Genomic DNA, 26,861 nt, shown 5'->3' with positions numbered 1-26,861 from the left:
CCACAACTACCACAGCCTCCACTAGACTGAGTCCAACACAACTAAATGGTGCTCAGTTACTACCACTGACTGCTCTGACAGGGATCACAATAGAGGATCCCACACAGAGCTAGAGAAAAATGTAGAACAAAATTCTAACTCACAAAAAAAGACCAGACTTACTGGCCTGACAGAGACTGGAGAAACTCCGAAAATACGGCCCCGGACACCCTTTTAGCTCAGTACTGAAGTTACTCCTGAGGTTCACCCTTCAGCCAAAGATTAGACAGGCCCATAAAACAAAACAAGACTAAATGGGTGCACCAGCCCAGGGGCAAGGAGGAGAAGACAAAAGGAGACAGGAAAGCTGGTAATGGGGAACCCAAGGTCGAGAAGGGGAGTAAATTGACACATCGTGGGGTTTGTAACCAATGTCACAAAACAATATGGGTATTAATTATTTAATGAGAAACTAGTTTGCTCTGTAAACCTTCATCTAAAGCACAATAATAAAAATGTATACATAAATTTAAAACAATCATTATATGCCCCAAAAACAGACTACTGTGGAGCCATTAAAAACAATAATATAAATCTAAACAAAACAAAACAAAAAACAACTCTCATACTTTAAAAAGTGAACTTTTTAAAGCTAGTAGTTTAAATTTCAACATCAGGGGCCATAAATATTGAAAATTGAAGCCAAATAGAAAATATAAACTAAAAAATAAAAATTTTTTGGTAAAAATATGTATAAGCAAGTGAGAGTCCTCCCTTATTCAAATTAGCCTGAGTAAATCTCTTATTTAAAATAAATTTAAAAGTAGACTCTTGACTGAAGGACAACTGGTCTCCCGATGTAAAACGGTAACTTCTCAGCACCACCTAGTGGGAACTTTTAGTTAAGCCAGGGTATTTGCTATTGTGATATTTATATTACAGCCCTGGTGGCCCAGTGGTTATGAGCTCAACTGCAGTTCAAATCTACCAGCCACTCTTTGGAAACCCCATAGGGCAGTTCTACTCTGTCCTATAGGGTCGCTGTGAGTCGGAATTGACTCAATGGCGGCAAGTATTACAGTGTACAGTGGAGTAATAAAAAGTATAATTGGAAATAGCCATCTAATTTCTTTAGTAGCAAAGGGGAGAAATTAAAACTTTTCTTTAGCATAAAAGTTTTCAGTTCATGTTACAAACAAACCTATGCCCTAAAGTGACAAGTGTACATGCTGATACCAGGGTAGCAGACCAGCACCCAAGATAGCCAAAGACCCCAAGAAGGGACAGGGAGCCCCTGATCTAAGAAGGCAAGACTCTGGGCACCCTTCTGACATCAGTCCCACCGTCCCCTACAGTCTCCCTAAGGCTGGCTCCTGTCATGGGACCTATGATCAACAACTGATAAACAGCAAGTCTAATACCCCAAGATGGCCCCAAAGTGGGAAATGCCAGGCATTTGAGGGGAACCAGCACTATAGAAGAGACATTAGATTCAACAGACAGAACCAGCACTCAAGGAACAAATGAAAATATGTGCAATTGATGATTCATTCTGTTTATCCATTTAATAAATGTTTATTGAGTACTTGCACTCTTACGGAGTCCCTGGGTGCTGCAAATGGTTAACATGCTCAGCTGCTAATGGAAGAGTTCAAGTCCACCCAGAGGCACCTCAGAAGAAAGGCCTGGTGATCTGCTTCCGAAAGATCACAGCCACTGAAACCCTATGGAGCACAGTTCCACTCTGACACACATGAGGATGCTATGAGTCAGAATAGACTTGATGGCAACTGGTTTCTTGTTTGTACATGGCAAAACCAAAGATAAAATTAAGACAGAGGACAAGTGGATAAATTGAGAAAAGAAATTACTGAGACTTATAGTTATTCAAAATTGTCAATTTATCATATAAAAATAAAAGCATAGGTCTAGAATTCTAGATTATCTGAACATTACATAGTTAGGGAAGTGAGAAAACATTAAGGATATGAATACTGATTAGCTTAGGCTTTGAAAAAATACAAGTTTAGAAGTATATTAAAACTTTAGCAAGATATTAATATAGGTAATATATGTTAAAGATACAACACATTAAGTACTTGAAATACATAGATTTTATGGACGTCTCCTACTTGAATTTTCAAAGTTTTTAAAGTTTCAAAGTTTCTCTCATTGAACTATTTTTATATAATTCATAAAATAGTTCAGGTGTGTTTTTTAATTTAGTTGTAAAATGGGAAGAGGAAAATGCAAATCAGGTATTATGAAAGAAATTGAAGTGATACAGTGATAATTTTTAGATCATTTATGGATCTATTCTCCTTTCTTAAATGATGGCTTGATTTTATTTTCCTAGAATTATTTTGCAAATTTACAATGCACGTCTATTTTAATTCTGTTCATTTTGTAGTTCCTGTTACTTGAAAGGAACAAGTGAAGAGGTTGACATTTCATTTGTTCCATGTGATATAAGCTCCCTTTTAACTGGAATTGTTTCCCCCTGTAATGAGTTGAGAAGTGATTCATAAAATATTATGATTTCAAAAATGTCAGCATGATACCTTAATGATCTAATTTTAATTATAATGTTTTGTTTGGTATGAACCTTTGGTAGTAAAGTCTTTAGAGGCTGAGTAAACAGTTCTACGTCCCTGATATTCTGTAACGATCTAGAATTTAAACTAAGGAATGTATCCCACCTTTGTCTCTTTGAATTATGAATATATAATGCCTGTTTCACATTGAAGAATTTTAGAGTCTAATATGTTTTTCCCTGTAGGTAAAATATGAATCTCCTATGGGAATTTAGTGCTAAAAATAAAATTACTGTCCAGTAAAAAAAAATTCTCACCGTTCAGTCCCTGTCCTTTGGCTGTGGTTTTGAGGGAAAAGGAATAAAAAACAGAGAAAGATAAAGTCTCCCCCCAAAAAAAATCTTTAAAATTTATAAATTCATGAAGAGCATTTCCAGGAAGAAATACAAATGATTGATCCATGTATGAAAAATGTTTACCCTCACAACTAACAAAAGGAAATGCAGGTTTAAGTAATGGTTTTTGGCTATCAGATTGGCAGAGTTTTAATTGATGACAGCAGACATTGGTGGTGGAGTGAGGCTTTGCCCATCAGGGGTTGTCATCTTAGGTTCAAGTAAGCATTCAGATTCACATGACTGCCAGAAGCCACATCTGGCACCAGTAACTCAGAAGAATAGAGATAGCCAAGAAGCCCAGCATGCCAGCGGGCCAGCATCAGACATTTGATCTACTATGTGGAGTGTGATGAGGGTCTTTATGACACTCCACATAGTAACCCACACAGCCATCTAGAAGCTGTTGCTCTTTGAACCCCAGGTGACAGCTCGGACGCTAGGAATAGGACTCATATTGGTGGGTGTAGGAGCCTCCCTGGTTTAGAAGCCTCATGCCCCCAGAAGCCAATATCGATTGTCATAGCATAGCTTCCCAGGTCCCTGCAAGGGATATGCCGCTTGTAAGTATCACTGAACTTGGGAAAGCCCTAAGATGTGGTGTCTAAGATATAGATATTTATAATTTTTACTAGTTGCAATAACCCTGGTGGCGTAGTGGTTAAGAGCTACATCTGCTAACCAAAAGGTTGATAGTTCGAAGCCACCAAGCGCTCCTTGGAAACGCTATGGAGCAGTTCTGCTCTGTCCTGTAGGGTCACTATGAGTCAGAATTGACTTGATGGCATTGGGTTTGGTTTTTTTTTTTGTTTCATAATTCAATTTATCAATCAGGTTATTTTTCTCTTTAAGCAGTGTTGCTTAGTACTACAATTGACAGTATGCCTTTATCAAGTTCCTAAGGGAACAGAGCTAGAAAGTTAAGTAAAGGTCAAGTTCTCGTGCAGAAGAGAAAAGGATTTGGTTAACCCTTTACTCACAAAGAATATATAAGTATAGTCTCTTTTCAAGAATACGATTTGACAGTATGTATTGAAAGCTTTCATTGTGTGTATGTCCTTACAATCTGGCAATTTTGTTTTGAGGGATGTGTGTGTCTATGTATAAGTAGGATCACTGCAGCATAATTTGCAATAGTGAATAATTAGCGACAATCTAATTGTTCAGCAACTGGTTAAGTAAGTTATAGTGCGTTTGTGTTATAGAGTACTAAACCAAACCAAACCCGTTGCCGTCTAGTCAATTCCAAATCGTAGCGACCCTATGGGACAGAGTAGAGCTGCCCCATCAAATTTCCAAGGAGCGGCTGGTGGATTCAAACTGCCAACCTTCTGGTTAGCAGCCATGCTCTTAAACACTGCACCAATGTATCCAGAAATAAGATTAAAAGGATTTATATCAAGATATTTAGTGTTTAACTCTGGGTGATGATTTTCTATGTAATTTTCTTTAACCACCTTGTGCTTTTGTGTGTGTGTGAATCTCTAATTTTTAAGTATGATCACATATTACTTTTCTTATTAATTGTATTTTACAGAAATGATCAAAGAAAGTCAGTGCATGCTACTTACATTGACTAATTATACATTTTAAGAGTTTATTTTAACACCACTAAGAAGGCTGGATCTTGAACTTCTTCATTGTGTTTTTATGAAATTTTATTTATTTTATCCAGTACTCAGATTATGTTGTCTCAACATCTGAAGTGAAAGACTTCAAACCATCAAAATCATTCTCAGTTCATTTTCTCATATATAACCAGTTGCCATCAAGTCAATTGCGACTCATGATGACCCCATGTGTATCAGAGTGCTACCTGCTTTTCGGTGGCTGATTTTTGCAAGTAGATCACTGAGCCTTTATTTTGATGCACCTCAGGGTGGATTCAAACCTCCAGCCTTGCAGTTAGCAGCCAAGTGCTTAACCGTTTGCACTACCCAGAGACTCCATTCCATATATGGAGCCCTGGCGGATAGTGGTTAAGAGCTATGGCCGCTAACCAAAAGGTCAACGGTTCGAATCCACCAGGTGCTGCTTGGAAACCCTATGGGGTAGTTCTACTCTGTCCTTTTAACTTCTGATTAAAATCTCATAAATTCTAAACTTCAATTCAAAATTGATAATAGTGAATACAGAATTTTTAAAATTGGTCTCTAGAATTAATCTGGAGTCCTGGTGGTATAGTGGTTAAGAGCTTGGCTGCTAACCAAAAGGCTGACAGTTCAAATCCACCATCCGCTCCTTGGAAACCCTAAGGGACAGTTATACTCTGTCCTGTAGGGTCGCTATGAGTTGGAACCAACTCGATGGCACCTAACAACAAGAATTAATCTTGGGGACTGGACTGGGGAGATGAGAGATAAATATGAGACATAAACTGTGGCTTAGTAATACAGTGGAAAAAGAACTTAACCATATATTTTCATCTTCTTTGGTAGAATTTAGATGCCAGCCCTCATTTTGTCAGGTTATGGGTATGTAATGCCTGCCATCATCAGCACCTAAGGGATTTTTTGTTTTGATCTATGCAATTAACTCTCTACCTTCCACTTAGCAATATGCTCATATCATGGTTTATCCTTAACATTGCCTATCCACCAATAATAGTCTTTCCACTGTATTTATTGTTTCAAAAATATGTAAAACAAATTGTTTCCCAAGGGGTAATAGCATTTAGAGGAATATTAAAAAGCAAAACATAATTCAAGCTGTACTTTCAACAAAATTAGAATTATATAAAGAATAGCCAAAGAAATAATCTGTTTAGATTACCTGCTGTTTTGTATTAACTGTGTTTCTTATTCTCCTTACAAATGGATGACGGAGAGCTAGTTGACTCTATAGAAGGACTGTGTCCTACAGAAGACCAATCTCTGGGACCTGTACAGGCGTTTTAGTCCTGGCTGCACAGGCACTGTGTTATCTTTGGACTCAGTTTCCTCATCTATGAAAGGAATGGTTTGGATGAGGTGACCTCTTAGGTCCTTCTCGGCTAAAAAAACAGAACAAAACTTAACATTTATAGTGATAAAATTCCTGATAATTTTGTGTTTTGTCTTTCAGTTTATATCTGTTCAAACTAGGATTAGCCCCCCAGATCCAGGATTTGTTGGGCAAAGTAGACTTCACAGGTACTACTCATTATATATTTATAATTGTTTACAATCTCAATAAGAAAATTTACCAGTTATTTTTGTTTCATTTTGACATTATTGATCTCCTTTATTCCTTTATATTGACAAGAGAAGAAAACTTATTTATTTTATTTGTACTTGGCTGGGTTCCCTTTTCCCCACATTTGTGAAACGAGAAGTTTCTTCATAAGCCTCTTGTTTAGAAATGGCCCTACCTTCTGATGAAGACATTTCTTGATGTGAATGTACTCATTCCTGCCTCCACCTCTGTCTGTGGCTTTCTTTGATTTTTGTATTGTTCTTTTTCAGAGGAGGAAATCAGTAATATGAGAAAAGAACTTGACAAATATGGAATACAGATGCCAGCTTTTAGCAAAATAGGTGGTATTCTGGCCAATGAACTGTCTGTGGATGAAGCTGCTTGTAAGTCTGTTTAAAATCCAAACTTGCCGTTAACTTGAGACTTACCTTACTTTAATTGTTGATTTTGATTGCACAAAGTAGGATATTTAGAAGATGTTTTAAATGCCCTGAAAGCATTTATTATATGCATTTTAGATAGTTAAATTTGAGGATGTCTGAACATAGCAAGTAATTAATTTTGGACTTTAGATATCCACTTGTGCGGTGTGGATTAAGATATTCCAGGAATAGCTCCATTCTCCAAAATATTTCTTTGCTTTCTGTGTCCTTAAATTTTAGTGGACACAACAAAATACTATTTAGAAGAATTTTAGTGGTAGTGTGCATTACTTTGGATCTTTTAGTGTTGGAGGCCAAATCACAGGTATGTCCTGGCAGGAACAGAGCTCCGTCCATGTCATCCTGACAAGAGAGCAAGGACTTATTTTCACACTCCAGTGGTTGGCATAGGGCTTGATTCATTTTAGGCTTTTGGTACAAGTTGAATAAATTAATAGGGATTACTTAACAGATATTGAGAGCAAAAATACAAAAGGCACGTGGAGAGGTTGTTTGGAGAGGTACTGCACAATATGTCTGGGGTCTCTCTTTTGGCATGCTTCCTGGGAGCCAAGGAAGGTAGTAAACCTGCTTGAGTTGACACAAAATCAGCGCAACTGTCAGTGTTGCCTTTTGCTGATAAAAATCTCTTTTTCTCTCTTTACTTTTCAGTGCATGCTGCAGTTATAGCCATTAATGAAGCCGTTGAGAAAAGAATAGCAGAACAGACCATTGTAACACTAAGAAACCCAAATGCAGTTTTAACTTTAGTGGATGACCACCTTGCACAAGAGTATCAGAAAGAACTGTGGGAAGCTAAAAAGAGAAAAGAGGAAAACGCAAGACTGAAGGTACTGCTAGCCTTTTGGTTAGCAGACGCAGCTCTTAACCACTATGCCACCAGGGTTTCCGAGTAATACAGTAATAAATATAGTTAGCTGTTGCTAGGTTGAAAAAACCTTAATGCTAAAAGTGATATATTTAAATTAACTGCTTAGAAATGACTCTGGTCTCCATAGCCATAGGCAGCTGGTTTGGATGAAACATAAATGTAAAAGAGCATGCTACTATATAAGGAGATTAGGTTTCCTTTTATGATGAAAATTATAGATTGGAAGCATTGACGATCATGTCATAAACTTGCTACTTACCCAGAAAATATAGAAGTAGTAGCTCAAGATCTTTCCTTGTTAGGCATCACTAGCCAACTTTGTGTTAGCTGCGTTACCTTTATATTTATTAGTAGAGGTTCAAGGAGCGCTGGTGGCACAGTGCTCAGCTGCTGCCCGAAATGTTGGCAATTCAAACCCACCTAGCAACTCTGCGGGAGAAAGACCTGACAATCTGCTTCTGTAAAGAAAAGCCAAGAAAACCCTGTAGGACAGTTCTCCTTTATCACATGGGTTCTCTATGAGTCAGAATTGACTCGATGGCACTCAACAACACCAACAGTAGAGATTAATAATTCAGTTCAATGAAGTGTAGAGAGGGTGACTTTTGAATCTATTCTTCATGTTAACCTTTTATATATTTGAGGAAGAGGTATTTCTCCTTGGCAAGGCAGCCTGCCCCTGGTCCTAACTCCATGCTTGCCACTTGCCTGTCAGTTACTGAAAACCTTGTGTAGACTCAGAGCTTCTACTTCACCAACGTTTCTTCTCCTTAAGCTCTTGCCATATGAGTTCTAACTCCATTGCTGAGAGCAGCAACCACTTTGTCTTATGGTCTTTTCTCAACTGTTGGCTTTCACCAGCATCCAGAACGGTTGTCTGCACCCTGCCCCACCTGCCTAGAGATTCTCTACTCCCCTGGCATATGCTCTGTGCTGCCATGGTTCTCCTCTACATCTCTTAGTGTCTCTTCTTCCTCCTCCTCCCTCTAAATATGGGGATTCTTCGAGGTCTGGCATCAAATCACGTCTCTCTCTGTTCTTCTTCAATTGATCTCATCCACTTGAAGAAATCAGCTGTCAGCTTTATACCAGCCCCTCTTAAATCTGCTTACTAATGCTACTCCAGATATCTTCACCTCGATGTCCTGCAGGCCCTGAACCCACCACATCAGAAGACTGTGCACTTCTACCCTGCCCTTCTCACATAGGTGCCCTTTCCTGGCTTCCCTGGTTGGGAACAACTACCACATTGTCTCAGAACTTGTTTTATGCCCCTGTGTCTTATCCAGAATCCCTGGGTGGTGCAAATGGTTAAGCACTCAACTACTAGCCGAAAGGTTGATGGCTCAAACCCACCTAGACGTGCCTTGAAAGACAAGCCTGGTGATCTGCTTCCAAAAGGTCACAGCCTTGAAAACCCTATGGAGCAGTTCTACTCTGCATACATGGGGTAGCCATGAGTCGGAATCAACTCAATGGCAACTAACAACAACGTCTTATCCAGAGTCCCTGGGTATTATAACGGTTAATGCACTCAGCATTGAGTTCATGTCCCCCCATAGGTGCTTTAGAAGAAAGGCCAGGCAATCTACTTCTGAAAAATCATCCATTGAAAATCCAATGGAGCACAGTTCTACTCTGACACACATGGGGTCACCATGAGTCAGGGTTGACACAATGACAATTAGTTTCTTATGTCCTATCTATTGTGACATTCTGTTGATTTTCTCTTGCCTTGAATCTTATGCCTACTTTCCTGTTTCACCATGCTAGCCTCAGCATGCCCTCCTAACCTCACCTCAGGATTCTTGCAGCACCTTCCTCACAGCTCTCCCTGCTTCCTGTCATTCTCCAGGCCAACAGCTCTCAGCACTAGAGGCTGCAGAAATAATCTTTTTAAGTACAGATCTGATTGTCACACCCGCAGAAACCTCAGATTCCTTATTGCCTGTTAAATTAAGTACAGGTCCTCTAGGTTAATTGGCATAACAAAGTTTATCAAGAAAATGTTCTGCGTCCCACTTTGGTGAGTGGCGTCTTGTGTCTTAAAAGCTATTGAGTGGCCGTCTAAGATGCATCGTTTGGTCCCAACCCACTTGGAGCAAAGGAGAATGAAGAACACCAAAGACTCAAGGAAATTATTAGCCCAAGAGACACAGGGCCACATAAACCAGAGACCCCATCAACCTGAGACCAGAAGAACTAGATGGTGCCGGGCTACCACCAATGACCACCCTGACAGGGAACCCAACAGAGAGTCCCTGATGGAGCGGGAGAAAAGTGAATTTGAGCAGAACTCAAATTCACGTAAAAAGACCAGACTTAATGGTCTGACTGAGACTGGAGGAACCCCCAAAGCCATGGCCCCAGGATGCTCTGTTAACCCAGAACTAAAACCATTCCTGAAGCATACTCTCCAGATAAAGATTAGACTGGACTATGAAACATGAAATAATACTCATGAAGAGTATGCTTCTTAGTTCAAGCAGATACATGAAACCAAATGGGCAGCTGCTGTCCAGAGGCAGGATGAGAAGGCAGGAAGGGACAGGAGCCGGTTGGATAGACATGGGAAAGCTGGGGTGGAAAGGGGGAGGATGCTGTCACATTATAGGGATTGCAACTAGTGTCACATAACAATATGTGTATAAATTTTTATACAAGAAATTAATTTGAGCTGTAAACTTTCACCTAAAGCTCAATATTAAAAAAAAAAAAATTAAGTACATGTCCTTAGCTTAGCCTTCAAAGGCCTCCATGATACCCAACTAACTTCCCCATCCATTTGACTAACGCTGGACATACACCCCACACTTCAACCAACGTGCCAAGCTTTCCCACTTTGTGACTAAATTCTGTTCTCTACATCCTGTTCTCCCATCTCTGCCATTAACAGTACTCTCTTCCTCCAAGCCCTCCTCAGTTGTTGCCTCTTTAAAACTTTCCTTCCGAGTGTGAATCCTTTTTTAAATGTTTATAGTAGTTCTCTATAGAATCTATCCTATTCTATATATAGTCATTATTTGTGTTCTTTGTTGTATTAGGTTGAATCATATGAAATTATCAATATTCAATATTGATCTACAGAAAAAATGGCAATACCAAATGGTCCAACCTAATGTTCAAACAATAATATTTTCCACATTAGACAACTAGTTCTTTTCAGAGAGCCACTGGATCTGTTGTTCATCTGTGTAACCCTGGCAGAGTGTCTCTAACTCCAGTGCCCTGCATAAAGCAGGCACTCCATAAATGCTTGCATTGATTTCAAATGAAAATCAGTGACAGATTTTTATCACTCTATGCATTTTTGCTTTGGATTATCAAGGTTTGGAAACATTTTATTAGCTTCAGAAGTCAATGAAGCCTTTGTTTTGCAGAATAGCTGTATTTCAGAAGAGGAAAGAGATGCATATGAAGAACTGCTGACACAAGCAGAAATCCAAGACGGTATCAATAAAGTCAACAGTAAGTAATGGGTTGTATGAAGGAAATGGGTACTTCTACAAGATGCATACCTTCTTTGCTAAAGGCCTAGCACGAGTCTAAACTTTTATCCTTGTAAAAGCTGTCTTACGTGATGAAAAAAGTCGACTAAATGTCAATGTTGCTCTAAACTATGGTGTGTCATCTGACAGTTTCCCGTGATCCTACCCCCAAGTCCATGCAAAGTATCTCGGAGTATCTTGACACTAGTTTGATTGTACCTTTCTGTTTCATCATGGGGACAGTGCATCTTACATTTTGACCCTGTCCCTTACTGGGCTGATATTAAAGGTTATGTAACAAAAGATTATTTTGTAAAGATTATATTGTTTCTTACCCTTGATAACGTGATGATGTTCCATTGAAGTTGTAAATGATATTTTTGCCATCTCTGTTTTTTATTACTTCCCAGCCTGCAGTTTGTAAGAATTATTTGCTTTAGTCCAAGTGAATGAGCTTGTGTAGCTTTTGTCCAAGTGAATAACACTGTTGACAGGCAAGATGAAATCACATAATGGCAGGTTTGAGTCGCACATCCCTGAGCCTTTCTGAAGTCATGAGGTTAAATTCTTCTTGGTGCATAGTTCAGTTGTGTGACTATGAAGAACAAAGAAACTCAGGTTGTAAGTTTAGATACGTTAGGCTTTTTTTATTAGTCTTACCCCACCGTTAGTCTTAATCCCTCCCAATAGAATTTATTCCTACTTGAGCACTATAGGAGGGAGTAAGGAATATTATTGTATATTTATTTCCTCCAGATCAATCTAAATAACCAACAAAAATAAGTGAACAACAATTTAGCCTTTTTAATAAAGTGTGTGAACCTTCTCCAAATTTAAAGTTGGAGTGTTCTCTTGTTAGAACAGTTCTAAACCTCATCCTCTATTTAGCCTCTTAGATGAGTTTTGCCATCTTGAAGGCAAAATTCTTCAAATAAATGTACACCTGTAGGTGTTACTCAGAAGTCTGCTCCTAAAGTTGCTGGTAGAGACATATAAATGGTTCAAACAGTAATCAAGAAAGCCCAAAGCAAGTTTGATGTAAATATCTAGGAGTTAACAACTGAGTGTGTTTGAGAATTTACCTCTCTCTCTCAGACACACACACACACATGCATGCAACTTCCGAGAGTTGTGGCATGAATTTTTTTTTAAGGCAGCACCTTCACATTTTGGGGTGCACGTTCCTGTTCTTTTACTCCTATTACATTTTTAACATGTTGGCAATGATGCATGAAGCATAATTTCAAGTTTCTCCTTCTGCTCTGTTGGAAACCTGAAAATTTCATTATGCTAGACAGAAATGAATTGCAGGAAGAAATTAATATTTCCAGCAAGACATCGGAGGCTCATAAACTTAGTGAGGAAATGCTTCCGTAGCCTTTTGCCTTGCTTTATTTTTGAAAAAGTTTGTAACCACTAAAGCAGATTTCTTCTCATGTTAGATAAAATGCCTTATATACATATTTTAATACTTTTTCTCAATGCCATAATTTCCTGACCACAAATCTAATGCCAAATTGGCTATACTTCTTTTTTTTTTGTCCCATTTTTAAGTAAAAGGCATGGAGTGATTTGCACTAATGACATAACCAGCTAAAGCTGATGAAGGACATTATAATGTTTGATGGCTTTAATGCATAGGACAGGATTATCCTGAAGTTTTTGATCTCTCCCCATCCGAAAATTTAAAGTCCAGCAGAACTGAAAGTAGTCTTGAAAACCCCTTTGAAGCATATTTTAGTTGGTGACATGACAATGAGTTGATCACCTGCTTTAAAATATGTGAATATAGCTACTTGCACAAGCTTTTCCCCAACCACGTAAGTTATTAAAATGTTAAGGCATCCAGACTGGTGGCTGCCATGGTAACGGCATAAGTGACAGCTTTGGTGGTGATGTCAGCCGGCCTGTTGTCAGAGGCTTCCGCTTTGTTTGAACTACAGTAATTTAACTTTTGGGTTTGGTACTGTTCATTATCTGATATATTCCGTTAAGATCAGGACTAGAAATTTTGTTAAACGCAGGGTGTGAAAGAGTGGACAAGCTTGCCTTATTTTTTAGAAGAAATGGTTTACTAAGAGTGTTTTGAGGATGTGATTTTCTGCTATTTTTATCATCCAGCTGTAGAAACTCAAATAAGAATTAGGAACAGTGAAGCGAGATCCTATGCAGAGGAACCAGAGACATAGCTGGAAGGCCTTGGATAATTTTACCTGAGCTGCAAGCACCACAACCACCCACTGACCTTCCTTTCTGGAATGTTTAGTTTGCCACATTGATTCTAAGAATAGAAAAGGCGTGTTTGAGTTCTTAGGGTCCTTTTGATTAAGTGTGAGTTTTTTAGGGGCAATAGCATGACGGATTTTGTTAGTTATAAGTATTTCCTACTATTAATGATGTCTCTTAGTAGAAAGGATTACTGAGGGAAGCTCTTTGTGAATGTATTCAGAGAAGATAAATTGTCTTTTGTCAGGAAAGGGTTATAATAATCTTAGCTGCAGTCTGGGCATGTACCAGGCAGACAGACTAACCCTTGAAAAGCTCTAAAACTCTGAGTCTGTGTTATTCCTCCTACCCTAAGGCCTTCTTCATAGGGCAGCATCCTTCTGTGTCTGTCTGGTTTGCTATTCCCTGGTGGCAGAGTTCATCATTCACTCTTCCACTTGGTCAGCCATTCCATTTCTGTGCTCTGAAAACCAAACTAAATCTGCTGTTTCAAGCACCCCAGTTTAGTCGCTAAAGTTGTGATTCTTTGTAATCTGCTGAACATTACAACTGGTAAAGAGATTGCAGCATTTGTTTATGGTGTGTCATATAATGGAAGATTCTATTATAAAGACATTTCTGTGGCCGGGGCTTTTTTGAGGAGAGGTGATATTAGTAGGAGCCCTGGTAGCGCAATGGTTAAGCACTCGGCTGCTAATCAAAAGGTCATTGGTTCGAACCCACCAGCTGCTCCACATGAGAAAAGACCTGGCAATCTGCTCTGGTAAAAAAATTCAACCTAGGAAACGCTATGGGGCAGTTCTCTGTCCTATAGGATCGCTATGAGTCGGAATCGACAGCACACGATAATCACAACAAATGTATTAGCACAGATTTATTTAATGATAATAAAGTTTGTTGGTAATGTTTTAAAGTGTTTTTTAAAAGTAATCTGAAATTATTTTTCTTAAGAGTAATACTTCATAGAACACAAGAGTTGAGGGAGGATGTCCTGAGAAATAAGTAACATGGACAACATCAAGCAGCAAAGTATCAGAGTGCCTGCTGTTGGTTTACCATGGTGCTGATGCAGAGGGAAGACAACAGCAGGGCAAGGCTTGCTTCCAGTCTTCACGAAGCTTAGAGTCTCATTGGGGAGGCAATACTGACCTACAGGGAGCATTAGAGAACAATGGCTGCTGGAACTGCATGACCCAGCTCTAAATATTGTGAGGATTCAAAAGACGGGAAATCCAGGGACTGGAGCAATCACGAAGGCTTCATGGAAGAGGTGGGACCATAGCTGGTCCTAAAAGGAAGGGTTTCATAGGCAAGTCATGCTAGGTGGAATGATCTCATAACTCAAGCTCCTTCAAGGCTGAGGTGCTTGTAGGGACTTAGCCAGGACTGGACTGACTGAATTCCTAAGCTATCATTTCCAAGGCTTTGCCTACCCTGCAACTAACTGCAGTTTCTTAGAGTTCATGGAAAGTGAGTGTGCTTAGGTTCTCATCCTTGGGAAATGGGCTGGCTGGCTCTGGTGGCAGTGGGAAAAGCTGACGTTCTCACAGAATGTGAATCCCCACCCTCAGGGCTAGCTGCAGTGGACCACATCAATGCTGTAATTAGGGAAGGCGACCCCGAGAAGACGCTGCTTGCACTGCAGAAACCAGAGGCCCAGCTGCCTGCTGTTTATCCCTTTGCGGCTGCTATGTATCAGCATGAACTTTTCAACCTCCAGAATCAGAATGCCATGGTAAGTCAGCAAAGACTCCAGTTCCAGAGATGTTAATACTCATGTCCAAGTGACGAGGAAGGCTGTCTGGGAAAGGTGAATGGGGGTATAGAGTCTTTAACTTGTACCAATCCCAGGAGTCATTATCCCACCTGCACCAGCTCTGTGCCCTCCTGCCGTTTTCACTGCTGCCTTTAATCTACATAAGGAATCTAAGAGCACAATAGGGATATCGAGGCTCTACACAAATATACATGAAAACAGGTTCTTCCTATTCTCTGTGATTTTTCTAAGAATGTTGGATAATTTTTTTAACTGTACTAAGATTTTTTTTTTAAATACATAATGTTCTTGATTTAGAAAAGTAAGCTCTGAATCTTTTCTAGAAATCTGCAACTAAGAGCGTTAAAGTCATGGCTTTGAATTTTGCAAATTTATGTGCCTTCATTTTGTAATAGTATTAGACATTAATAGTCATATTAGGTTACAGTGATTAAGACGTGTTTACTAGTACGGAATAAACCAAACAGTTGAACAGATTAAAAAGTACTGAAAGCAGAGCCAAGAGTTTAATGTATGAGAAAGCTATTATTTCAAAGACGTGGGAAAAGGATTATTTAATACACAAAATCCTTACAAATGTTCAGCCATTTAGGAAAGAAAACATAAGCTCACTATACATATCATATATCAGAATAAATTTCTAATGGATTAAAAGATTAAATGTAAAAAATAATTAAAAAACTAAAGTTCTAAGGAAAACATAGGACATTTGATCTTAAAAATCAGAAACAACACTCTCCCACCAAAAAAATTAATAGGAGAGGGCAGGAACGTGCACTGGCAATACACAAAACAAGGAAGATAAAACGCCAAACATAAATTTTTTAAAAGTTCAAATTCAGTTGGAAGTAAATAAATGTAAAATAAAATACAATTACTTTAAAAAAATCACATTGGTAAAGATTAAAAAGATTTTACCCAGCGTACGAATGAATATGGGGAAGCAGCATTGTCATACAGAGCTGACAGGATTGTGAACTGTACAACCTTTCTGGAGGATAATCTTAGTAATGTGTATCAAAAACTTAAAATTTTGTTACCCATTTTCCTGTGAAATGAGCCTAAAGGATATGAATCAAAAATATTTAGCTACAGGAATATTTTCCAACATTGTATATAGTATTGAGAAACTGGAAACAAACCACATGTTTTACTAATAAGAGATTGCTTAATTTATGATGTTTCTGTGTGCTGGAAATACTGTGTAATCGGTAAGAATGATAGTGTAAAGGAATAATGATCTGAAAAGATGTTCACACTATATTAAGTGGAAAAATGAGATTAAAATATATAGCATAATCTTTTTTGTAATAAGAAAAGAAAAATAAACAGTTTTTTACAAAAACCAACCTCCATAAATATATAAAACCAAACCAAACCCATTGCTGTCAAAGCAATTCCAACTCATAGTGACTCTATAGGACAGAGTAGAACTGCCCCATAGGGTTTCCAAGGAGCAGCTGGTGGATTCCAACTGCCAGCCTTTTGGTTAGCAGCCAAACGCTTAACCACTGCACCACCAGAGCTCCCCATAATTGTATGAATGCATAAAAAAAAAAAGGTACACTAAAGTGTTCGGGTGGTAGGATTTGTTTTCTTATTCTTGCTTGTCAAGACTTCTTAGATTTTTTTAATAGAAGGATACTATTTTTGTAATAAAAGAAAATAAGTTATTTTCTTAAATTGTACTGAAGTTTTCTTCATTAATATTTTCTCCCTCTTCTCTAGCTTGAAGACCAAGGCTACTTATACTCTAACTGGTCAATAGTGAGTCTATGGTTGTCCGGTTCATTTCTCCTTCCTTCTCCTTTTTACCATTTGCTACTTTAGATATTTGTGTAGAGTTACTAGAAAGGGTAGAGGAGGTAAATCTCAGATTATTCTATTCTGCTCTTTACTTATAATTTTATACCTTCTTTATGTGTTAAACTTGTAGTTAAGGTAAGGTGTTTGGATAGAATTTATTTCCATGCTCCATTTGAAAACCCCTTCTTCCCATTCACTTTTGGAAGATAAAATAATGCTTTATAACTCTGAAATCAGTTTGCTGCAAAATTTCTATAATCCAATCCAATCCTATAATACTGCATTTTAATATGAATATAATATTGTTACATATTTTAAATATATGTAATAGCCTTAAATGTAAAGGAGCCTTGGTGGCACAATGGTTAAAAGCTCGGCTGCTAACTGAAAGGTTGGTGGTTTGAACCCACCCAGCCTCTCCACAGGAGAAAAGACCTGGTAATCTGCTCCTATGAAAATTACATCCTAGAAAACCCATGGAGGCAGTTCTACTCTGTTACATGAGGTCGCTGTGAGTCAAAAATCGACTCAGTGGCACCTAAAAACAGCAACAACCTTAAATGTAAAGATATATATCAGTCTTTTTTCTTTTTTTTAATTCTTTTTCTTGCTCCCTTTTATGTTTCCTCAATATGGAAAAGGAAACCTCCCTTTTGAACTTGGGCCAAGACTATTTAAAATTATTAAGTTGAAGAAAACATTGAAGGGGGAGGATGTTCTTAAAATCTATGATGTATTTTTTAAATAAACCAGGTCCAGATTTATAAATCATATAAATCTGGAGATCTTTATTTGCTTTACTGAAAGATTTACTTTAGATTTATTCAGATATCTAGACTTTGTGATACATTGTAAAATTTCTACCTAATTTCAAAAAATGTGATTTAGACTAACTTTTTGGAATTAGAATCAATATTCTTGGTTTAAAGACCTTGATCTACCTTTCTAGGATTATAACTTTTAGATGAAATTCTGGCCTCCTTTCCTTCACCTTTAATTCAGATTGGCAGTCATTAGCTATGCTTAAATCTTGCCTTCCACTCTCAGTCAATGACCACCTCCACCACCAGTTGCTGTTGAGTCAGTTCCGACTCATGGAGACTCCATGTGTGTCAGAGTAGAACCGTGCTCCATAAAGTTTTCAATGGCTGATTTTTTGGAAGTAGATCACCAGGCCTTTCTTCTGAGGCACCTCTGGGTAGACTCAAACCTCTAACCTTTTGGTTATCAACCAAGCACATTAAAGGTTTGTACCCAGTCAATGACTGCATTGTCTAATCCTTGACTAAATTATTTGGTAGGACTGAGCCTGTGAGCAGCCATGATAAGTGAGAATGAGGATCAGCTATGGGAATAGAATTATAACTCTGTTGGTTGTAATTAACTCAAGTTTCCAAAATGATTATCTAGGAAAAACTCAGAAGCCATTTACCTGTTCTTTAAAGCCAATTGAAAGTAGATGGCCAATGACCCCTCTTTTTGCTGGGATCTCAAAATCTTAGACTTTTCCATTGTTCTTTAAAATTTGCATTCCAGACTCCCATCATACGCAAGAGATGTGTAATTTTGGGAGCTTATATTGCCTTATGTTTTCCAACAGAACTACGTGGCCCATGAAGAACTATTGATTGCAGTGGAAATGTTGTCTGCTGTTGCTTTACTAAACCAGGCCTTGAAAACCAACGATCTTGTGTCTGTGCAGAATCAACTCAGAAGCCCAACAATAGGCTTCAACAATCTGGATGAAGCATATGTAGAACGGTAAGGAACGATTAGTCTTCCAGTCCTCCTTTTAATGCAGAAATATGTCTTTGTCAAATCTCACAGATTAAAGGATTTGTTCCTTAGTGGAGAAATTCATATACCCATGCTCATGTGAGGAGCCCTGGTGGCGCAGTGGTTTTAAGAGCTCGGCTGCTAACCAAAAGGCTGGCAGTTCAAATCCACCAGCTGCTCCTTGGAAACCCTATGGGGCAGTTCTGCTCTGTCCTATAGGGTCGCTATGAGTCAGAATCAACTAGATGGCAGTGGGTTTGGATTTTTTAGTCACTTTCTTTTAAGACTATTTCTAATATTAGAAACCTTCTTTACAGTGTTCCTTTTGGAAGAGAAGGGTGTCTAAAACTGTGACAGTTAACAGCTGGTTTTGTCGTTAGTAAAGTTTAGTCAATGGGCTAAAAATAAATGTTGAAAATATGCCTTCCATTGTACTTCTTTTGGAGATGATAGAATGCAGAAGAGTTGGAAGCAACTTTAATAATCATTCAAACTGAAGAAACTGAATCAGGAGTTATGGACCCAAGGTTGGGCAGCTGGGCCCCAGACCGCAAACCAAAAGTGTCCTGAGACTACGGTTGGTCATGGCAGTAGGTAGCAGCCTCAATTTAGTCTCATTTCATGTTTCCTAGATAGGCTACTAGATAGAGCAATTGATAGTATCGTAAGACACTATTGCAGAGCTAGAGAGAAAATTAAGGGGCCATATTAAGGAGCTGGAGTCCCTAGGTGGCACAGACAGTTAAGCACTTAGCTGCTCACCGAAAAGTTAGCAGTTTGAATCCACTTTGAGGCCCCTCAGAAGAAAGGCCTGGCAATCTACTTCCAGGAAGATATCAGCCACTGAAAATCCTACAGATCACAGTTCTACTCTGAAACACACGGGATCGCCATGAGTTGGACCTATAGTTTGATTTTTGGTTTTTATTAAAAAGCTAAGGTAGAGATTCAAGAAACCAAGAAGCCAGGTTAAAACGAGTAGTTTTTCCATCCTGAATTCTTGTGACCATCAGGGGGAGATATCTGCACAGATCTTGGCAAACAAGCTCTTTTCAGATGCTAATTCTGGAATTGCTGTGCTACTAGGTAGATTGGGTGCTTCTCTTGGGTCATGTACAGTTCTACAGGAAAAAGCAAATAGACTTCTTAGGTGTTAAGCAATTAGTGTTTGACTGTTTGTCTATGCAGAGGACTATTTGTCTATGAAGAGAATGTTCAAAAAGTAGCAGAAGAACGGTGGATCTTTCTTGAGGAAACTGATGCTTTTGTTCTGTAGCCATCTGGTTCATATAACTCCTCAAAGTCTGTTTCCAAGGTAATTTATTTCTACCTCCACTGTTTCTATTAATGGCACCACCCTCTCCTCCAAGCTTACAAACCTCAACTTGAGTTTTCGTCTGCCTTCTGCCAGGCATCCTTGTTCTGTGAACAGCCTGCTCCCTTCTCTCACTGTGAGGGCCAGTCTGTGCACATCAGACCTCTGCAGTGTACCCATCTTCCAGCTACCCACACTCATTTAGACTTGACTTCTCACCTTCCCTTTTGTAATAACCTTCAAATTGTTCTTCCTACCTCTTTTCTCTCCTCATGCATTAATCATTCATTCTTACCTATCTAGGCTTTGCCACCATCTGTTAGTGCTAGAGTAGAAGACAGAGCTAGTCACTTTGTTATGAATTAACGGTCTAACAGGAGCACTGTTGGCATCTTGGTGAGACAATTATCTGAAGACTGTCATAGATAGCATTCCTGGCCAACCAACCAAACACTTGCTGTCAAGTCACATCTAACTCATGGCAACCTCACATGTGTTCAGGTAGATCTGTGCTCCATGTGGCTGTGATATTTTGGATGTAGATTGCCAGGCCTTTCTTCCTTGGCACCTCTGGTTAGATTTGTAATGTTCCTGGCCACTGCCCTCTAATAACAGTAACCTCCCACCCCTACCCAGACATTCATTTTAATGATCAAAAATGCCCCTCCACACTTCCAAATACCCCTTAGGGAATTGGCACCATTTCTTTTGAGAATCACTTTACCTGTGGTTTTCAAACTATAACCTACAGATACAGCCTTAGATTTCAAGTGTTCTCTATGAGAAACTTTTTAAATTTGTGCTTTGTTTTGATAATTTTTTTGAGTGTTGTTTAGGTGCATTCTGAACCCCCTAGATAACCACCTGGATAACCCAGTACAAACATGGGATTTCAGGGCTCACTTTTGCTCTTGTATTGACAAATGCATTGGCCCCGAGTAATCTTCCACAGCCTCCGCATTTCATTTTCAATGCCAGCTTCTTAACCAGGGTTTTTGGAAGCCCAGGTTTGTAGGTTATCACGTTTGAGGAACATTGTTCTATCTAGGGCCGCTCCATATGGTTATGTAGGTTCTTCGTAGCACAAGGGTGCTGGGCAGGGTCAAGCTGACTAATTCTCAAAAGGACTTTACCTACTGACCATGCCTTACACCCTTAGGGCTATGTTCACCCAGAAAGGTTTTAGGGATTCACGATAGCTCTGGGCATACACTCTTCCCAGGTTAATTGTTGTAAAATGTAGCTGCCTTTATAATGCCCACTTCTCATCTGAACTGAGTACAGACTCCTCACTGTAAGCATGATGTTGTGACCTTAGCCCCAGCTACATCCCTACCCATATTTTGCATCTCAGGGAAGCTGGATCATGTTCTGGTCCTCAAATACACTGTGTACTTTTTGGCCTATCACTGCCAGCAAAGTGGTACCATCACCCATCTCTGCTTGGCACAGTATTGGCACTTCCAAGCCCTGCCTGCCTCTTAGATTTATGCTTCCATGAGTCATTTCCATGCTTCTCCCCACCCCAGCTAATGTCATCTTGCAGTGTGATGAATCACTTTTATATAGCCTTTCTAGCATGCGAAAAGCTGGACAGTGAATAAAGAAGCTCAAAGAACTGACGCTTCTGAATTATGGTGTTGGCAAAGAATATTGAATATACCATATTGCCAGAAGAATGAACAAGTCTGTCTTGGAAGAAGTACAGCCAGAGTGCTTCTTAGAAGCAAGGATGGTGAGAATTCATCTCACATACTTTGGACATGTTATCAGGAGGGACCAGTCTCTGGAGAAGGATATCATGCTTGGTAAAGTAGAGGGTCAGTGAAAAAGAGGAAGACCCTCAACAAGATGGATTGACACTGGCTGCAGCAGTGGGCTCAAGCATAACAATGATTTTGAGGATGGTACAGGACTGGGCAGTGTTTCATTCTGTTGTACATAGGGTCACTGTGAGTTGGAACCAACTCGACAGCACCTAACAACCACAACAGCAGCCATGGTCTTGTTACTGTCACCAAATGATTGGGTGGGACTATGCAAATTAGGTGCCTGTGACCCACCAAGTTGATTGGATATTTGCTAATGATGCAAATAAGGTGCATGGCACCCTTGTGGGGATGGGACCATGCAAACAAGGTGTATGGAACCCTAACAAGGGAATTGGTCAGTTTTGCCATCCCTCTAGGCTTAAAATGAGCCACCCTAGAGGATACCACCACCAAGAGATGGGAGCAGAGCGTGTCCTTTCGACCTGGGATCCCAGTGCTGAGAACCTCCTAGACGCAGGACACAGAGAGAAAGAGAGCTGTAACACCAGAGACAGTGGAAGACAGCGAGAAGCAACAGCAGAGAAAGGGTGGCTGCAGAACCAGGAGACCAATGCAAGCTGGTGCAGTGGGCTTCCTGGCCCATGGAGCAAGACGGTTACAGTAGGTGTGCCGGCCTATGGAGTGAGAGCTGAGCACCTTCAGGTCGAGGCTTACTAGTGGAGTGGGGTTGGGATGTCCCCAGGCACTTATTGGCAGAGCTAAAGAGTTTTACAACACTTGCCCAAGCAGGGCAGAGGCCAGGTCAGCCCAACGCACCTGAGGGGTTGAGGACCAAGAGGCTGAGGGCGATGGACATGCCTGCCTGTGGGCATGACCAAGAAGCTATCCTGACTTAAGAACTGTATCCTGAGTCACCCTTGATCCTGAATTGTAACCTGTTACTGCCCTAATAAATGCCATGACTGTGAGTATGGCCTGTGAGTTCTGTGTGGCCACTGCAATGAATTATTGAACCCAGCAGAGAAGTAATGCCATGGGAGGGATAGCTGGTGTCAGAATTGGTAAAAAGAGAGAAGGTATGTGTGACCTCTGCCTCATAAGAATCAGCTTGGGCTATGGATCTTGATTTTCCTTCCCCTTTGTGAAGTTAGAAGAGGTCCTATGCCCCCGCCACACTGTTTTTACACGTCTTCTAAGAACCAGCATACTATAGTTGGAGGAGCGTGAGCTTTGTGGTAAAAAATATCTGTGTTTGAACTGTGAGTTTGGCCCTTCTTAGCTGGGCCTTTTTTTTTTTTCCTTCTACTAAGCATGAATAAAAAGACCTACTCTGCAGTGGTGTTTTGAGGATTAATTGCTTAGTTCAATGCCTGTCCCAGAAAAGGTACTCCTTCAATAAGAGTTTCCTTCTTCTTCCTTGGAACCTCATTATTTCTATTTTATGGCCTCTACTGTGCTCCACTTTTATACCTTTTTTGGGTTTTTGTCTTCTTACCCACTGTTCTAAAAGCTCCTTGAAGAAAAGGATCATGTCTTGTTCATCCTAATACTCCTATAGTGCTTGCCACACTCTTTTGCGTGTAATACCAAAACCAAAACCAAAACCAAACCTGTTGCCCTGTAGTTGATTCTGACTCATAGCCACCCTATAGGACCGAGCAGAACTGCCCCATAGGGTTTCCAAGGAGCAGCAGGTGGATTCAAACTGCCAGTCTTCTGGTTAGCAGCCAAACACTTAACCACTGTGCCGCCAAAGGGCTCCTTTGCATGTCGTAGTGGTTAACAGACATCTCTGAATGAAACTGGATGGTTAATCTTTTTAAAGGCACTACGGGTCTGCTAGGAGAATAGTCTTACTAGTCTGTCCACAGAATATGATAAAAGAGAATGCCGAGAGACGAAGGGAGGGGAAGGGATACAGACCTGTTTGGGGAAACTGTAGAGTGTTTTCCAAAAGCCTGTTGAGCTCCGTTGTGTTCATCCTAAAATATTGTTTCTTTTTTTAGTTTTTGTTCATGTTTATATAACTGAAGGCTGTGTGCACGTGTGTGTGTGCGTGTGTTTTCTGTGTCCATCCTTAAGCGGTCTTATTTTACTCCTGTTGGGTCATCGTTTAGACATTCTGGTAAAACTCATTGCTGTCGAGTTGATTTTGACTTATGATGACTCCATGTGTATGATCCACAGTTTTCAATGGCTGATTTTTCAGAAATAGACCCCCAGGACTGCCTTCCAAGGCCCCTCTGGGTGGACTCGCACCTCCAACCTTTTGGTTAGCAGCTGAGTGCGTTAACCATTTGCACCACCCAGGGACTGCATTTAGACATTAAACGTATGAAATGCCTGGAAGAACTTTGCACTTCTTATAGGCGAGTACCCATCTATTAGAGATGGTAACCAGTGCCAAGTCAGCATTCATCCATATTGTTATTGTGATTCGCATTAATTACCATATATCACTAGTGTAGAATATTTTCTTAGGTTTGTGATGGTTGGTAAGGTAAAAATCTTGCACATAACATTTAGCCAGTTTCAGGTCTGGGTTTGGTGATGCTTCATTCAACTACAGTTGTCACCACTTCCTATTTTGAATGATGTTTTCCTCTTAAGCTACTCTCTATGAGAGACACTTCAATGTCAATTTGATGCTTTGAGAAAATTAGTCACACCAGAAAACAGTTTTAGACTCATTATTGTGTTACTTCTTTTAACTTCTGCTTTTAGCAAATCCCTATGTACTATTCAGAAGTCAGACTGCATGGTGAATCAGCACATACGCAGAGAATTGTTCTTTATTTCCCTGAGATAAGGATGCACTAGCAAACTCAGCTACTGAGTTTCTTTACTTTTGGCTGGCATAGTTCGTGTTAGCTTATGGTTGTAACATTGATTCTGTGATTTTTAAATGGGAAAACTGATTGTTAAAGAATGAAAAGTTTTTATCAATATAATAAGGTGAATAACTTTCATGAAAATTTCCCCAGATAAAAATTAATCTAAGTGGTTGGCCAAACTCTATATTTTCCAGAGGGCTGTGCACAGTGAGGAGCAACAAGTGTCAGAAACAAGGGATAAGAGTGTATGCCAGCAAAGGGGCATAGGAGAGAAGACAGATTTTGCATAGCTGCTGTGGAACCTCTGGGGAGATGGACTGGTGAAGAGAAATTTTAGGGTATTCTGCATCAACTCATGCTCCACCTCTTTAAGAAAACATATAGCAAAGATCTGTGTTTTCAGCAAGGTTTCTGAAACTACATTTGTATTTTATTCCTCAGTGAGCAGCCCAGCTATATTAGGGTTACATTGGTGGTGGTGCTAGTTGCTGTCAAGTCAGTTCCTACTGATAGCAACCCCGTGTGTGCAAAGTAGAACTGCTTCATACAGTTTTCAAGGCTATGATCTTTCAGGAGCAGATCCCCAGACCTGTCTTCCGAGGTGCCTCTGGGTGGGTTCAAACCACCAGCTTTTCAGCTAATAGTTGAGTGCTTAACAATTTGTGCCACCCAGGGACTCAGAAAAGATCTTTGAAAGCTTAGATTTTAGAAGAGACAACAAAAATAGTAAAAGGGGCTCTTGATGGTGGAAAAGTTGAGAGCCACGGTAAAATAGAATTCTGTCATATATCATCTGAAGACTAAGCAAAGAACTAAGACATGAAAAGGGGAGGAAACTCAGTGAATAACAGGGGAAAAAAATTAATTCCACAGAGCTGAGAACTCCTGGTTTTGCTTGAGTTAGGCACAAGGTTGTGTTTTGAGGAACTTTTGTTAAACCACATTTGTACATAAAACTACCTTTAAGGAAAAACACCATTAGTACAAGTGAGCTTGATGTATGACAGAACTGCAAAATAGAATTTTACTTGCCTTTCTACTATTTGTCTAACCTCAAAACATCTACCTTTGGCCACATGTATGAAATTTAAGGTACATAACAGACATAGAATGAATGTCTCTGATTGGTATCGTGATTGTTTTCTCTTCCACAGTTACGCAAATGCACTACTGACCATTAAACTTGAAGCCTTATCACAAGGGCAGGATAGCTTAAGCTGGAATGAAATTCAGAATTGTATTGATATGGTTAATTTCCAAATTCAAGAAGAAAATGACCGTAAGTATGGGAACACTTTGCTTCTCTAGTATAGTGGGAGAATAAGGTGTCTGGACAATTTAGTTCTCTAGTGCTGCAAGTTTTTGCTCCTGGGAGTCTATGAGAGCACGCTCCCCTAATATGTATGTATGTATTTATATATAAATTATATACTCATACTGGTGTACCAACATATTATAAACATTAGAAAGCATATGCAAAAAGACAGAAAAGGATAGGATAAAAAATACATAAATAGAAGTTCTAACATTTTTTATATTTGTTTGTACTTCAGAGACCACTGCTGTAGATAATGGCTTTTTCAGCACCCAACTTTATTTTGACCTTTCATTTGGGCATTTTTCTGAAATACGGCACACATTTCTGCCCTAGGAATAAAGAAATTGGAACACAGTCTTTTCTGTTATGATCACAAATCATGGTGATCTGTTGTGTTTCTAGAAATTATGAGTTACCAGTATAAAAGTGTACCAACTCCAAGATATGCCCTAAAATATGCTTTCTTGAAGCTTACTTTCTTATTATCTACCTCTTGCTTATAAAAACAGAGTGAAGAATAGGGAGCTGTGTAACTTCAGCAATCAGTATTTTCACTGCTGTTCTGGAGCATGAATTATCAAGCTTTAAGCTTTTTTTTTTTTTTCCCATCATAAAAACAAACACACACCATCTTCTTTGACTTTCTCAGAGCTCTTCGACTTGACAGCAACACCGGATTGTTGTGTTGTTGTTACGTGCTGTTGAGTTGATTCCAACTCATAGCAGCCCTATACGATGGAGTAGAACTGCCCCATAGTGATTCGTGGGCTGTAATCTTTACTGGAGCAGATCTCCAGGTCTTTTTTCCCACAGAGCAGCTGGCAGTTTTGGACTGCTGACCTTTCGGTTAGTAACCAAGCCCTTAACCATTGTACCACCAGGGCTCCTTAACACTGTGTTAGGATTGCTAAAATCATTGACCTCCATTTTACCCTTTAGCTTTGACTCACTTTTGACTCAGTTTACTGATAGAGTATAGGCAGGTGTTTCTGTCCCTAGTTTAAGATGTTTTGGTAAGGTTTTAGGTCTGGTCTTTTAATGCTGTGTCTAACTTCGGAATACTAAAATCACTCTTGATGTAAAACATAGGAATTCGTTAGTTAATTGCATTTGCATAGGTTTCCTTCCTTTTTTTTTTTTTTTTTTTTTTTTT

The 26,861-nt window shown here is 39.5% G+C and overlaps 1 protein-coding gene across 10 annotated transcripts in view; it reads left to right on the top strand.

Moving 5' to 3' along the window:
- Nucleotides 1-26,861, top strand: part of IQGAP2 (IQ motif containing GTPase activating protein 2) — a 333,035-nt gene that overhangs the window by 204,054 nt on the left and 102,120 nt on the right. For 8 of the 10 annotated variants that reach the window (XR_002823745.1, XM_023729491.1, XM_023729494.1 and 5 more), the window contains 8 exons: nucleotides 5,972-6,039; nucleotides 6,352-6,465; nucleotides 7,177-7,355; nucleotides 10,777-10,864; nucleotides 14,682-14,845; nucleotides 16,616-16,654; nucleotides 18,294-18,454; nucleotides 25,545-25,669. Coding sequence is in view for 9 of the 10 variants with exons in the window: in XM_023729491.1 (XP_023585259.1) it covers nucleotides 5,972-6,039; nucleotides 6,352-6,465; nucleotides 7,177-7,355; nucleotides 10,777-10,864; nucleotides 14,682-14,845; nucleotides 16,616-16,654; nucleotides 18,294-18,454; nucleotides 25,545-25,669 (938 nt within the window). In the remaining variant the exon portion in view is untranslated. The remainder of the gene's footprint in view (nucleotides 1-5,971; nucleotides 6,040-6,351; nucleotides 6,466-7,176; nucleotides 7,356-10,776; nucleotides 10,865-14,681; nucleotides 14,846-16,615; nucleotides 16,655-18,293; nucleotides 18,455-25,544; nucleotides 25,670-26,861) is intronic. The other 2 variants (XM_023729492.1, XM_004374483.2) reach the window with 1 other exon arrangement.

The sequence above is a fragment of the Trichechus manatus genome, unplaced genomic scaffold (genome assembly GCF_000243295.1).
Source record: "Trichechus manatus latirostris isolate Lorelei unplaced genomic scaffold, TriManLat1.0 scaffold00029, whole genome shotgun sequence".
Classification (NCBI taxonomy): Eukaryota; Metazoa; Chordata; class Mammalia; order Sirenia; family Trichechidae; genus Trichechus; species Trichechus manatus.
The sequence above is the reverse complement of the archived record's forward strand: the minus strand, read 5'-3'. Positions and strand labels throughout refer to the sequence as shown.